Genomic DNA, 14,151 nt, shown 5'->3' on the forward strand with positions numbered 1-14,151 from the left:
TGTATAAATTTTGTTTATACAAAATTAAAATTAAAATCGATTTCTTGACTCACTAATGAATGGGCTACAACCTGCGTTTTGATGCACAAAACAACTATCTTCTTTCACTGATGAGAAAACACCCAAAATTGTTTATACAATCTTAAAATTGAAACAAGTTTAAAATACTGTTTTCTATATTCAGTGCACTCTGATATTTTAGTTTTTATTCTAAAACCAGAGGCCCAGTGCACGAAATTCATGTACAGGGGAGGAGGGTGAGGGTGGTCCCTCAGCCTGGCCTGCACCCTCTCGCAATCCAGGATCCCTCTCACAATCCAGGACCGCTGGCTCCTAACCACTGGCCTGCCTGCCTGCCTGATCGCCCCTAACCACTTGCCTGCCTGCCTGATTGCCCCTAACAAGTCGCCTGCCTGCCTGCCTGCCTGCCTGCCTGCCTGATCGCCCCTAACTCCCTCTGCCTCACTCCCTGCTGATGCGGCTTTGTCCAGAATGACGTCCGGAAGGTCATTCGGCTGTCTGGTCTAATTAGCATATTATGCTTTTATTATCTTACCTTATAATAGACAAATATGCAAATTGACCACACCTTCGCTACGCCCAAGCCACGCCCACCAACCAAGCCACGCCCACCAGGAAACCGTTGCAGGGACATTGGGGTGTGGCGGAGCCCAAGGCCGGAGGCTTTCCCGGCCTTGGGCACCAGGGGGGAGCCTGCACGGATCGCAGGAAACCACTGGGGGTCGGCTCCTGTGATCCTTAGCAGGGATGATGGGTGCGGTGGAGCCCAAGGCCACCGCCCGGGGCCAAGCCCCGACCCTGAAAGAAGGCAGAAGGCGGTGGCCACAGCCAAGGTCTGGGTCCCCGGTGCCGGCAGAAAACTGGTGCAGGCAGCCAGGTGAATGAAGGTCTATTGCACGAATCTTCGTGCAAACGGGCTGCTAGTTATAGATATGTCTTATTGCTGGTTATAACCCACTAAATCGATTTCTTGACTCACTAATGAATGGGCTACAACCTGCGTTTTGATGCACAAAACAACCATCTTCTTTCACTGATGAGAAAACACCCAAAGAACTAAAAAACATCAGTTGAATAGTGATTGTTTATTTAATTCTAGGAAGATCACAGAATAAAGTGTAAGGTTCCTGTTCTGGCATTTAATCATCACCACTGTTAATAACTGGCTTCCTACATACACAACCCTGCACTAAGTGTATGTAATTTACATACATAAAATGCAATATATAAATTATATAATTATGTACTTGTTATATTTTAAATATATAAATTAATTTATATATTTTTGCTCAGATCATTCTTACAGCCTGTCAAAATAACAAAGTAAACCCGGACCGGGTGGTTCAGTTGATCGGAGCATCGTCCCGTACACTAAAAAGGCTGCAGGTCTGATTCCTGGTCAGGGCACATACTTAAATTGCAGGTTAGTTGCCTGGTTGGGGCCCACAGGAAGGCAACTGACTGAAGTTTCTCACATCGATGTTTCTCTCTTCATTCCTCTCTCTCTAAAAAGAAAAAGTCAATAAACGTATCCTCAGATGAGGCTTAAAAATAGTAATAGCAGCCCCTGGCTAGGTGGCTCAGTTGATTGCAGCATCGTCCCATACACTGAAAAGGTTGCAGGTTAAATTTTCAGTCAGGGCAGGTTCCATTCCCGGTTGGCAATCAATCAATGTTTTTCTCTCTCTCTTTCTCTCAAAAAAAAAAAAAAAATCAATGGAAACATGTCCACGAGTGAGGATTTAAAAAAACAATCATAATAATAATGATCATAATAAAAAAATAACCAAGTAAGTGTTCGATCTGAAACAGAGGTCAGTTGGCCCCAGAGCGAACCTAAGCTCTTTACCACTAAGTTATAAGCTCTTCCAAAAAGATAGGAGCTCCCAACCCTAGCTGTGCATCAAGAATCCTCTGTGGAGTTAAAATAAAACTAGCAAATAATCAAGAACTAACCCAGAAAGAGATGTTTAAAGTTGAATTAGAAAATATTACAGAGACATATATTTTGTAAACAATGTATTGAATACCATAGTTATGTCAGAAGAGATCTTTTTGGACAGCAGATACTACTGTGTGCCATCAGACATAAAATACCTGGTTCAAATGAATGATTGCCATCACTCATTATGGACTAGAATTTTATATAGAGCAGTTTTATCTTAGGTTTGATAACTAAATTCCTTTAAGAATTTAACTGCTGAGATGTCAAAAGGACCTTAACATAAGATAGTCTAGTTCTAGCTAATAAAGATTACAGACTGTACCAGTGTATTCTATTCAATTTATCTATTCATGATTTAAACCTCTATCTTTCCAACATATTTTCCTTCAATTCCTAAAAGATAAATAATTCTGAACCCAATGTAACAATGAATTCAGCATTCTGCCTGGGTTGATTCATTTCTACCACCCTTAAGAAATCATTTAGTAGCAAGCACACAGTACAAAACTAGGAGGTTTCCAAGGTTTTAAATAATAAAGAAATGGTTTTGCCTACCTCACTCAAATAAAATGTTATGAACATAAAAACCTAAAAGATTTTTGATGGTTAAGTGGGTAATACAAAACCTGGAATTACCACTACTAGCAACCACAAATAACAGTAGGACTACATACCACAAACACATGAATGATTAACTGTATACATACAATACCACTATTAATAATTATTCATTTTCCTCTCAGTAAAAAATTCTTTGTAAGACAAAGCAAGCACAAACTATAAATGGTCCAAGTAAGAATTATTTTGTTTGGTAAAATTAATACCCCAACTACTTCCTGTTCAGTCTAACCTACCATGAAATTACAGCACAGCAGAGAAACTAGTCTGACACAAACCAGAAAGATAATTACAGACTAACACATGAATAATCCCTAAACTATTTAAAGAAATTACAACTCATTACTATTAAAATCTAGGGGAAATAGCTACACTACTATCTTCTCTAACCATATCAAAAAGAAAAAAAATTAACTCGTCAAGCTAGTGATATATAGCTTTTTCCTAACAAAAATACTACTGCCATAAATCCATAACCACATCTGCAATCTAGTATTAAAATATCTGAAAATACAAGATAATTAAATACAGAATCATGAACGTTCATTCTATCCATGACCTTGGGGTCACTGGGAGATTTCTAAAGCATACCTTTTAATCCACGCCATGGTACTTCAAGAACATGTTAAGGTAAGTCACAGCTTGGGACACTTCGATGCACCTCAAAACACCTCAGCCAGTGTATCTGAATCATTCTCTTTTCCTTTTGAGATCATAATGGTTCCGAAGAACTATAATGCTTCCATTTGAATGATAGTCTCATAATTTCAATGACTTAAAAACAAAAACAAAAAATAAGGACTTAAATGTTGGTATGTTAAGCCACTAGTACACTGTGTTAACTGCTGCCATGACTAAGAAAAACAAAGCTGCCACTATGATTATGTAACACTGTCGTTTTTCATGTGAACCCTATATGAATGAGGAGTACATGCCAGCAGTCAGAGTGACAGCTCTTGCTTCACTGAGGTCTACTAAAATCCCCCCAAAATCTGACCCAATTGATTCTTCAATTTTCTTCTCAAGGAATGAAAAATAACCTAAGACAGGTAGTTGACAGGTCCAACTCTAATTAACCAACTATTCTCTTTTGTGTAGAATGAGAGCTGGAAATCACCCATACACCTGTATAAAAGGAATTCATTAACTGACACAGCAGGGGTTCCTACAAACAATGCCCCTCCTAGTGTTAATATTACTGAATCACTTTAATTACATGGAAGTCATTAACTTAAAGAGAGCTCCCTCCCGTTTCCAAAGTTTACTTCTTTGAAGAGCATACATATAAGTGAATAGCTAGATAGGTGGCTAACAAGTTTTACTGCTGCTCTGTGATTATCTTGGCAGGTTCTTCCTCACTCCACCCAACTTTCTTATATAAAAACATTTCATTATTAAAATGATACAGTAAGAAGTGTTTGTATCACACTTTAAACCTACATTTGCTTCAAGTTTGGTACTTCATAGTTACAAGAAAGAAAGAATACTCAAGCTATATAAAACTAACAAATTATGAGTAACCCACACATATTCATGTTATAAAACAATTAAAATTACTTTAGGGTGACTGATCAGGAAATTTTTAATAAAAGCAAGCTATAAAAGGGCTTCCAAGAAACGAGAAAGCATGGAGAAGTTCTGTCACACCCTGGGTTTGTGGAACAGCTCGTGTAAAGGTTAATACGCAGGGAATAGAAGAACACAAAGGCCCAGCTAGAGCTAAAAAGTATGTGCTCAAGAGAAAGTGAAACTAATTTGGTGTTTGTAAGGGTAGATTCAAGTGATGAAAACCTTTTAAGTCCACTGTCAGAAAAATTACATGTTCCTGAGATTTAGGACTACTGTAAATTGTGAGAACACAGGTTACAAAATGTAGGTCACTCTTCAGAAAGCTGATAATGGTGACAGAACTGAACGGGGTAAGAATTCTACAAGAGTAGGTGAGAAGAAACTAATGAACAGAAACAAAGGCCCCAGCCCAATGAAATCACTGCAGCCACAGCCATCTTTTTAACTTATCATTTTACCACATTAGTGCAATGCCCTGAGTTCCCACTACAGCTTTAAACCACTTACTGGCTCTGTATTATGTATACAACTTCCTGGAAGGACATCCACATTGTCCCCTATATTCTGTGCCTCCAAATCAATGCATCCTACACACATCCATCAGGTTAATGTTCCTGAAGTGCAGCTTCAAATAAGAATAATGTTAACCAGTGGGAAATACAGCAGCATATAAATATGTTAGATTGTAGGGAGCAGCTATAGGGTTAAGCCTCAGACTGACCTGTTGGCAAAGCCACAAACAAGTTCCAGCTTAGAGGGCACAACCCTCTTAGCATAATTAAGCTTGACCTTATGACGCCCCTAGATCCTACCTGGGTAGCTAATGGGCGGTGGGAGGTGCAGCAAGTGCTACCAAAACAAGTAAAACTCACAAGAACATTGTAACTATGGTGACCACTACCTTGTTTACCACTGGCTATAAAATAAAGGCTCAGCTTGCCCTCTGGATCTCTCTCTGTGGCCTCAGCCAGGCACAGGAGATCCTCCGAGACCCAGCTATATTCTCGTCTGTCTTTTCTTCAATCCTTCACCACCCTCCCTCAGGCTCGCTGAACCCTTGGCTGTGCTGGCACAGCACATTAGATAATCCTAATAAAGAGGGAATATGCAAATTGACCCTCACACTATCACAAAGATGGTGGCGTCCATAGCCACAAGATGGAGGCACCAAGTCCCCTCAGCCCCGCTGAAGTCCCCCAGTCCTTTCAGCCCCGCCACTGAGAGCGGACAGCAGGGCATGGTGGCTACGTCACCGCCGTGGCAGCGAAGCAGCCAGGCCCCGCAGAGAGCAGAGAACCACAGGGAGTGGGCCTAAGCCATCAGTAGGACATCCCCTGATGGCTCCTGGACTGGAGAGGGTGCAGGTTGGGCTGAGGGACAAAATTTGTGCACCGGGCCTCTAGTAAAGAATGAAAGCCTAGATCTGATGCACTTATTACGACATTTAATTTTCAGAAGCCTAGTCTACAAAGGAGAAAACTGATGTTCTCTGGTCAAGTGACTGGACCAAAGAATATATGCAATAAGAGAATAGAACTCGGACTCAAAATCTAGATATTCTAGCTGGAATTACAGGACTTTACTGCTATAATATTGCTGTAGAGCACTGTTGGGAGAAGAGGGTGGTACTGGGGCTAACATTTGTTGACAACTTTCCAAGTAAGTACCATGCTTAGCACTTGATGTTATTTTATTTCATCCAGACCTACTACTCAAAAGACTGACTAGTTGCCTCCTTTTACTGAGGCTCATTCAAAGAGATTAAAGTGATCTGCTCAACATCAAATATCAGAGACTGAAAGTGGTGGAACAGATAGTTGATCTCACATGTCCAACTCTAAAACCCACTCTCATGTTGCTATGCCAACCTACCTTCTAGAAGCAATAATAAAAAAAAAAAAAGTCCAGCACATAAGTTTATTTTTCAACCTGAATGATATAGCAATAATTTAATTTTATAAATGCTTCTTACTCAAAAGCCAGCCAATGCATATAAACAGGTTTTTAGCTATAGTTTAGCAAGAGACTATATATACGTTTACTAAAGCCAGTAAGAGGGTGAGACTTATATTTAATCACTTAAATCAGAAACTTCATTTGATTCCTACAAATGAAATCTTTTCATTAAGCTATGGACTTGAAGATCTGTTCAAGTTGACTTGCAATTCATAGTACTGCCAAATTTCCAACTTGGCCCTGTCCCATGAACTGCTACCAGCGTCAACCTCATGGGAAGGTAAGTCATTGGAGGTGATAGAGGTGAGGCCAGTCAGTTAGTTATCAGTAATAAAAAGGACAAATAAAATAAAACAATCAGCTCTCTACTATGTTTTAAGACATGATTAAGCTAAAAGAATAACCAAAAGCACAAAAAAAAAAAAAAAAATCCCCCAAATTAAGGACAGGAAACTCCTAAGCAACTTCAAGATTTGAATGGAAACCATGTACTCATATTGCATTCCAAAACTAACTGATGTAGCATACTAATGTATTTTAACATCTTAGATAAATCAAAGAAACATTTTATTTAAATTTCTGAAACAAAATATTGCAGAATTATATTCAAGGGTTCAAAACTGTTACAGTAAGAAAATTAACTGGCCATTTAAAAATATCTTAATAACAGCATAACTCTTCAATATAACTCATTTTACAAACATTAATGTCCAAACAAGTTAAAAAGCGATACCAAAATTTTCCAGCTTTTAAAATACATCTAGGTGGACTTACTTCCTAAGTAATTAAGTTTTGATAAGGTACAAACACAAAATTAAAAAGGAAGTATGATAGAAAGAATATAGGTTGCTGGGTTTGGTTTAACTGGACAACTGCATTCTCATAGGGCAGTGATGGGCAACCTTTTGAGCTTGGTGTGTCAAACTTCGCCAAAAAACTGAGCATAACTCGGGTAGTGTGTCACTTTGAGGAAAAAACATTATTTAGCAAATGTTTCATCCTCAGGAGCAGCAAATGTTTTATCCTCAGCATGCGGCTGCCTCAGCGGCCGCGTGTCATCAGAAATGGCTACGCGTGTCAGTGCTGACACGCGTGTCATAGGTTCGCCATCACTGTCATAGCGTCTTTTCTGATCCAGCTTCTGGTCTCCTCCTACCAATAAAGATACAACAGATGTTCTCTCCATACTGGACTTTGTACATTTCTCAGAACATACCGTGGTGCTTAAGATCTCTGCACACGTTATTTCAGGAGCAGTGGTTCAAATAAAATTTAGCATCACATGATAATATTGAAAAGAACAATATAAATAATAAAAATATAATATAAAAATAAAGGAGAAAAAATAAATAGATGAGATGGGGTAAAAACAAACATTTTTAATATTTTCAGTACCTACAATGTATTACATACTATATACTTAGCCAAGTTGGTATTTTTACATAAATCTCATAGACTTATTATATGTAAGAAATTTTTGAGAAGAAAAATACTGAAATTGAGTTGACGAGGCAGTCCAAATTAAAAGCTATAATTTAAGCAATGTATTCTACTATAGACACTTGAATTTTAAACAAGTTTTGTCAACCAAGGACCTGGAAACAGTCTTATTATATAATGACAGAAAATTAACCATTGCTACTATCAAAAGTATGAAAATGACATATGCTAAGAATTTCAACTCTAAACTAGTTTTTGCCATAATAAGAATTTCAAATATAAAGCTAAACCTGGTTTTGAGTAATTTTCAAAGAATCTTTCCAAGAACCATAAACTATTCTAATTCCCATCTCAATAGTAAAACTGTAATTCCTTTCCAATTAAACTCTGGGGACAAGGGGATGTCAAGCACCTATAGTTAAAAGACTGAACTCAGGATCAACTAAAGACACTTGTAATCTAGCAATTTTGGAAGATGAAATATTCAGCTAATTTTACCTTAAGGGACTCCCAACTGGGGAAGCTCTTTTCTTAAAATGTATATCCTAATTTTCATTAACATTGAAAAAAACTTCAATCAAACTGGCCGCTCTTAAAGTGGCCAACACCCAGGGTTCAACTGGGATATTCCTGCAATTTTGGTTAGAATTCTAGATGGCACAGCATGGACAGGCATAATTTAAATATAAATACACACATGTATACATGCGCATGTGTACACACACACACACACACACACACACACACACACACACACCTACCTATCCTTTTTCAAATGGATTAGTGTACCTGGTTGGAGACCAAAGCTAGGAGAGTGGGGACAGGGGAGAGGAGATGGAAGAGCAGTAGTCCCAAAGTGTTGAGTAAAGGATGTTAAAGGAGGAAAAGTAATAATAAAGTAAATCAGCTCATAAAAATACACTACTATGCATTTATTCCAAACAACAGAAGCTTCTTTCTAGAATGTGAGAGGAAACTAAGTCAAAAATGCTAAAGAGCATAAGTCTACTTCATTTATACTTTTTATGTACCTATTTATGTGTCTATTTATAAAAATGTTTATGGGTGAAATGAGTTTCTCCCTATTACTTAGTTTCTCCTTACATTTAGTTGCTTATGTCTCTTTTTGTTTAAAATAAAATGTAAATTTGGGTGGCTTAAAAAATTATGTGGTCATGAGTGACAAAGACTGTATTAATCAAGTTCTGAACTTGGAGTCAGGAGTCATAGGTTAGAAACTTAGTTGGACATATATAACTTCTGACCGGTCACAACTTATCTGTAGATAATACCAGTACAAAATTGCAGTCGTAATCTATACTAATAAAAGGGTAATATGCTAATTAGACCGGGTAGACCAGCCATCTTCCAGACGTCCAACTTCCTTCCGAACAAAGCCATGGTGGTGGGGGCCAAGGCAGAGGCAGTTGAGGGTGAGATCAGGCTGGCAGGGGAGGGCAGTTGGGGGGCGAGATCAGGACGGCAGGGGAGGGCAGTTGGGTGCGACAGGGCCAGTAGGGGAGGGCAGTTGGGGGCGAGATCAGGCCGGCAGGGGAGGGCAGTTGGCGGCAATCAGAGGCAGTTTGGGGTGCTCAGATCAGTAGGGTAGAACAGTTAGGGGCGAGATCAGGCCGACGGGAGTGCAGTTGGGGGCGAGCAGGCAGGCAGGCAGAGAGGTTAGGGGCGATCAGGCAGGCAGGGGGGAAGGTAGGGGCGATGAGGCTGGCAGGGGAGCAAGGTAGGGGCGATCAGGACGGCAGGCAGAGGGTTAGGGGCAATCAGGCAGAGGGTTTAGGGGCGATCAGGCAGGCAGGCAGGCGAGTGGTTAGGAGCCAGTCGTCCCGGATTTAAAACCGGCAGTCAGACATCCCCAGAGGGGTCCCAGATTGGAGAGGGTTCAGGCTGGGCTGAGGAACCCCCCCACACACACTCCATGCACAAATTTCATGCACCGGGCCTCTAGTGCTTAAATAATGCTGAACTGTGAAAACACCCAAAACACTGCCTGGTAGGATAGGCATAAACATTTATTGACTTGGAAGGCACAATTTGGTAATTAGTTACTGCTAATGCCACAACTCTAAAATCAAAATAAAACATTTTCCTAGGAAGATTTTAATTTAATGCTCAAGAAATACTTAAAGTTAAAAAAAATATTCACACTTAACGTTTATTCTAATTGTGTGGGTAATGATCAAATCTGTGGCTCTAATTCATGCCTTCAAGCATCCTCTCCTTTCTTTGGACAAATTCTCTAGTTCAACAAATACCTGAACATCTATAACATGACCAAAATCCTTATCAGAATAATTTACATTGTAATTAGAATGTCAATTGGTGGTAAATGCTCTGGAGAGAAACAGAAGGAAAAGATAAGGATGAGGTGCAATTTTATATAAGCCCTTCCTAAGGTACTATTTGAGCAAAGATCTGAAGGAGAAAGGAGGATTCCAGGCAAGGGAATAAACAGCAAGTCCAAGAATCCTTGAAGCAGTGAGGTCAGTGGCTAGAACAGAGATAAATCACAGAAAAAGGTTTTAGGAAATGACAGGTTGAGGTTGAGTTTGTGAGGACTGGTGGGAGTATGCACACATATGCTCTTAAGATCATGAAGGTCTTGAGCATTTTACTCCAAATTTTGAGTCAAGGAAGATCAAGAGCTAAGGCGAGGAAGATCAGCATGAGTCTGGCTCCTGAGTGAAGAAAGACGGTAAGGCATAAGGGAAGAGCAGTCTATTGTGACTATGCAGGTTAATGATGACAGTGTCTTACACCATGGTGGAAGCAGTGCAAGTGTCAGAAGTGATGAAACTATGAGCATATTTTAAAGACAAAACCAACACCATCTGCTAACATACTGGATCGTGGAGTTGAAGAAAAAAAGGAAGAGAGCAATGGTGACTCCAAGGTTTCTAGTCTAAGCAACCCAAACCATGAAGTCTGAGATGGGGAAAGACTTCAGATTTAAAGAAGTAATTTGGTTTGGATATAATAACTGAATGAATATGCTTAGATAATCTAATAGTTTGTCAGAATTTTCTGCAAAGGATAGGGAGATGTGACAAGTAAAATTGGTCAGTTCTTGCTTGCAACTGGATTTTTTAAAGAACTGATGATGTAAAAGTATTAGGTATTAAACAAGTAATTTAATATTAGTACTTTAATTATGCATCCTCTGCCATATGTGCTTTAGAGTATTAAAAGATCATATGGTAAAAGTATTAAGACAATTTCTAATTACAGAGACTAATTTAAGGGAGACAGTCCATATTTGAACACTGTAGAGGTAAAACAATAAAGGCAATTTCAGCTAACAAGAGTAACCTATTATCTGATGCTCTCCAACCAAAATGCCTGTCTTAAACCTATAACTTAGAAATAATAAATTTAACAGACAACATTCATGAAGTTCTTTCCACATGCTAAGCAACTCATTTAAATAACAACTAGCTTTTCTTTTACGATGAGGTTGAAAGAAATTAATTAAGCTAAAGAACTATCATTTAGCCATCCTAAAAGAACTATTTTAAGAGTCTCTAGGAAATTCTTTTGATCTGTTGCTTTTTATTACCATTCTTCATTTATATTTTATATTCTCTTCATGCTTTTCAATTTTCCATTGCCAACTGTTATGAAAGCTTGATAAGTAGTAATTTGTGTGGGTGTATGTTTTAATAGGAAAGGAACATGAAGGAAAATTTTATGTTAATGAGTTCCAAAACAGAACACATTTTCCTGACGTGGAACTGTGTTAAAATGTATTAATAGAAGTCACAATTTCAGGCTGTGGGCCTACAAGTACAGCTCTGCTAAACAGAAATGGACTGCAGAGAACTTGGAAAGTAAATTTGTATTTTCTAGAGAGTAATGAATAAAAAGAGAAAGGAACTGCCCTAATATACTTAATTTCACCTAGCTATTCTCATTTTACCTTAAATTATAAAATTACTCCCACAAAATAATCAAGATGTTGGAGACAGTTTTACAATTAACAGGTAATACCTACATGATGGCAACTCAATCATCCCTATTTAATGATACCCAAATCACTTAAGTTATTTCATCAGATGCAGGGGCTGTTTTATTTCATCTATCTAATAATTAAAATTCTTTCCAAACAATTCTCCAGTCAACCAGACTAGAATACCTTCTTTGTTTTGGGCATTTCAAAGTATACATAATTTTGTACAAATTACTTAACACTCACAATAATCCAATGATTAATTAAGAACTCCAGGTCTTTTAAATCCAGTTAATTTTATACTATACCTTTAACCATTATGGTAATACTATGATAATACTTTGCTTATCCTACCACGAATAGGATAAGCATTTTAGGTTATTCATGATATTTTTTGGTTGTACAAAGTAAGATCTATAATCACCCTTGTGGCAACTAACAGTAGGTTTATACAAGAGTACAGTGTTCCGAACAATTTTACAAACTCAATTTAATTGTATTCACCCTCCAATAACTAAAAACAAACAAACAAGAACCCACCCCTCCAAAAAAAAGCATCTTGTGTTCATCAGCAAATAGATGAATTTTAAAAATGTGGTATATACATACAATGAAATGCTATTCTGCCTTCAAAAGGAAGAAAATTCTGACACATTAGGTATACCATCCATGAACCTTGAAGACATCATGCTAAGCAAAATAAACCAGTCACAAAAGAATATTGTATGACTCCAGTTATATGAGGTACCTAGAGCAGTCAGATTCAGAGACAAAAAGTAGAGTGGTGGTTACCAAGGGCTCAGAGTAAGGAGAAATGGAGCTATTGTTTAAGGGTTCAGAGTTTCAGATTAGGAAGACAGAAGAAATTCTGGAGATGGATGGTGGTGATGGTTATACAACAATATGAATGTACTTAATACTACTTAAACCTTTGCACTTGCTTGCTTTTCTCTCGATTCCTTTATTCTAATGCTAACCGTGTCAAGTCACACTCGACATCCGAGTGCAAAAGGTTAAGTGTACAGTTAAAAATGGTTCAAATAAAAGTGGCAATTATAAAATAGCTATGGGAAGTAAAGTACAACATAGGGATATAGTGAATAATCTACATTAATATAAGAGAAACATGCAAATTGACCATCACTCAGCCAATCAGAAGCAAGTATGCAAATTAACCCAACAAAGATGGCGACGGCCACGGAGCTGGAGCAAGCAGGAGGCTTGGGTTGCCCCCGGTGATGGAGGAAGCCAAGCTTCCCGCCCACCCTGGCTGGCCCTGGCCTCCGCTCAAGGCTACAAAGTTTCAAGTATAGAAGAGAAATAAATCCCAGATACCTGCTTCCAGCCAGCCCTCGCCTCCACTCAGGCTACAAAGTTTCAATTACAGAAGATAAATAAATCCCAGATACCTGCTTCCAGCTGGCACTGGCCTCCGCTCAAGGAGGCGCTGAAAAAAAAAAAAAAAAAAAAGGAGGGGCTGGGAGCTTGGGTCGCCGGGGTGTGTGGCCAGCCTGAAAACAGCCATCAGCCCCTCACCCAGGTTGGCCAGGCACCCCAGTGGGGACCCCCACCCTGAAGGGGGTGTGGTCAGCCTGAAAACAGCCCTCAGCCCCTCACCCAGGCTGGCCACACCCCCATGGCCTGATCCCTGTAAATGGGCAGTTGAACATCCCTCGAGGGGGTCCCAGATTGGAGAGGGTGCAGGCTGGGCTGAGGGACACTGCCCCCCCACCCCCCGTGCACGAATTTTGTGCACCAGGCCTCTAGTATTATAATAACTATGTATGGTGCCAGGTGAGGGGGGGGGAGGGCTCACTTTGTAAGTTACATAAGTGTCTAACCAGTATGCTGTACACCTGAAACTAATGTAATGTTTAATGTCAACTATAATTGAAAAATAAAATTTCGAAATGGTTAAAATGGTAAATTTTATATCATCACACAAAAAAATTTTGAACATATCTCATGGAAATATATCAACAATGAATAGTAACTTATCTTCTTCCTTATATTTTAATAAAATTTCCCTTATATTACCTCAAACCTAATTCTAATTCTATTTTTATTTTCGTAAAAGACACCACCTATCCACTAGATAGCCACAACATTGAATCATTTCCCTTCGCATACTAAGCCACCAAATCTCACAGATTTTATCTCTGTATCACTGCTTGAATCTGATTTCTTCCTGTCATTTCTAATGCCATGGCCTTCAAAATAGCACATGATCACTGTAATAGCCTCACAGACAATCTCCCATCCTCAAAACCTAGCCTTCACAGTTCATCTTGCAATAAAGCTCGTGTATAAAGTGTTTCAAAAGGCCTCCATTGTCTATTCAAGTTTAAAATTCTGAATAACACATTGAAAATTACTTTCTTACATTACAGTTAATTATGAGCATTGCTGGATTCCCCACTAAGGCACAAACAACCAAGAACCAAACTGTCTTAACTCATCCTTTATAAAAGCTTAAGGTGTTCAAGTCTTGGCTGTAACAGGTTTTCAAGAAATACTCCTGAATAGAATTTGTTGAAAACAGTTCAGTGCATGATACCAGACAGTTCGCAGATGGGATGTGTTTAACGTCCCATTAAAAATGTCAACAGGAGAGAAACGAAGATGGCAGCATAGGTAAACA

The 14,151-nt window shown here is 38.9% G+C and overlaps 1 protein-coding gene across 5 annotated transcripts in view; it reads right to left on the reverse strand.

Annotated features, from left to right (window-relative positions):
- Positions 1-14,151, reverse strand: part of RBPJ (recombination signal binding protein for immunoglobulin kappa J region) — a 200,292-nt gene that overhangs the window by 49,777 nt on the left and 136,364 nt on the right. For 2 of the 5 annotated variants that reach the window (XM_079775079.1, XM_079775078.1), the window contains exon 2: positions 3,176-3,358. The exons of the other annotated variants lie outside the window; for them this stretch is intronic. In XM_079775079.1, the coding sequence (XP_079631205.1) occupies positions 3,176-3,192 (17 nt within the window). In that variant the 5' untranslated portion in view covers positions 3,193-3,358. The remainder of the gene's footprint in view (positions 1-3,175; positions 3,359-14,151) is intronic. 5 annotated transcript variants of the gene reach the window in all.

The sequence above is a fragment of the Cnephaeus nilssonii genome (assembly GCF_951640355.1).
Source record: "Cnephaeus nilssonii genome assembly, chromosome: 1".
Classification (NCBI taxonomy): Eukaryota; Metazoa; Chordata; class Mammalia; order Chiroptera; family Vespertilionidae; genus Cnephaeus; species Cnephaeus nilssonii.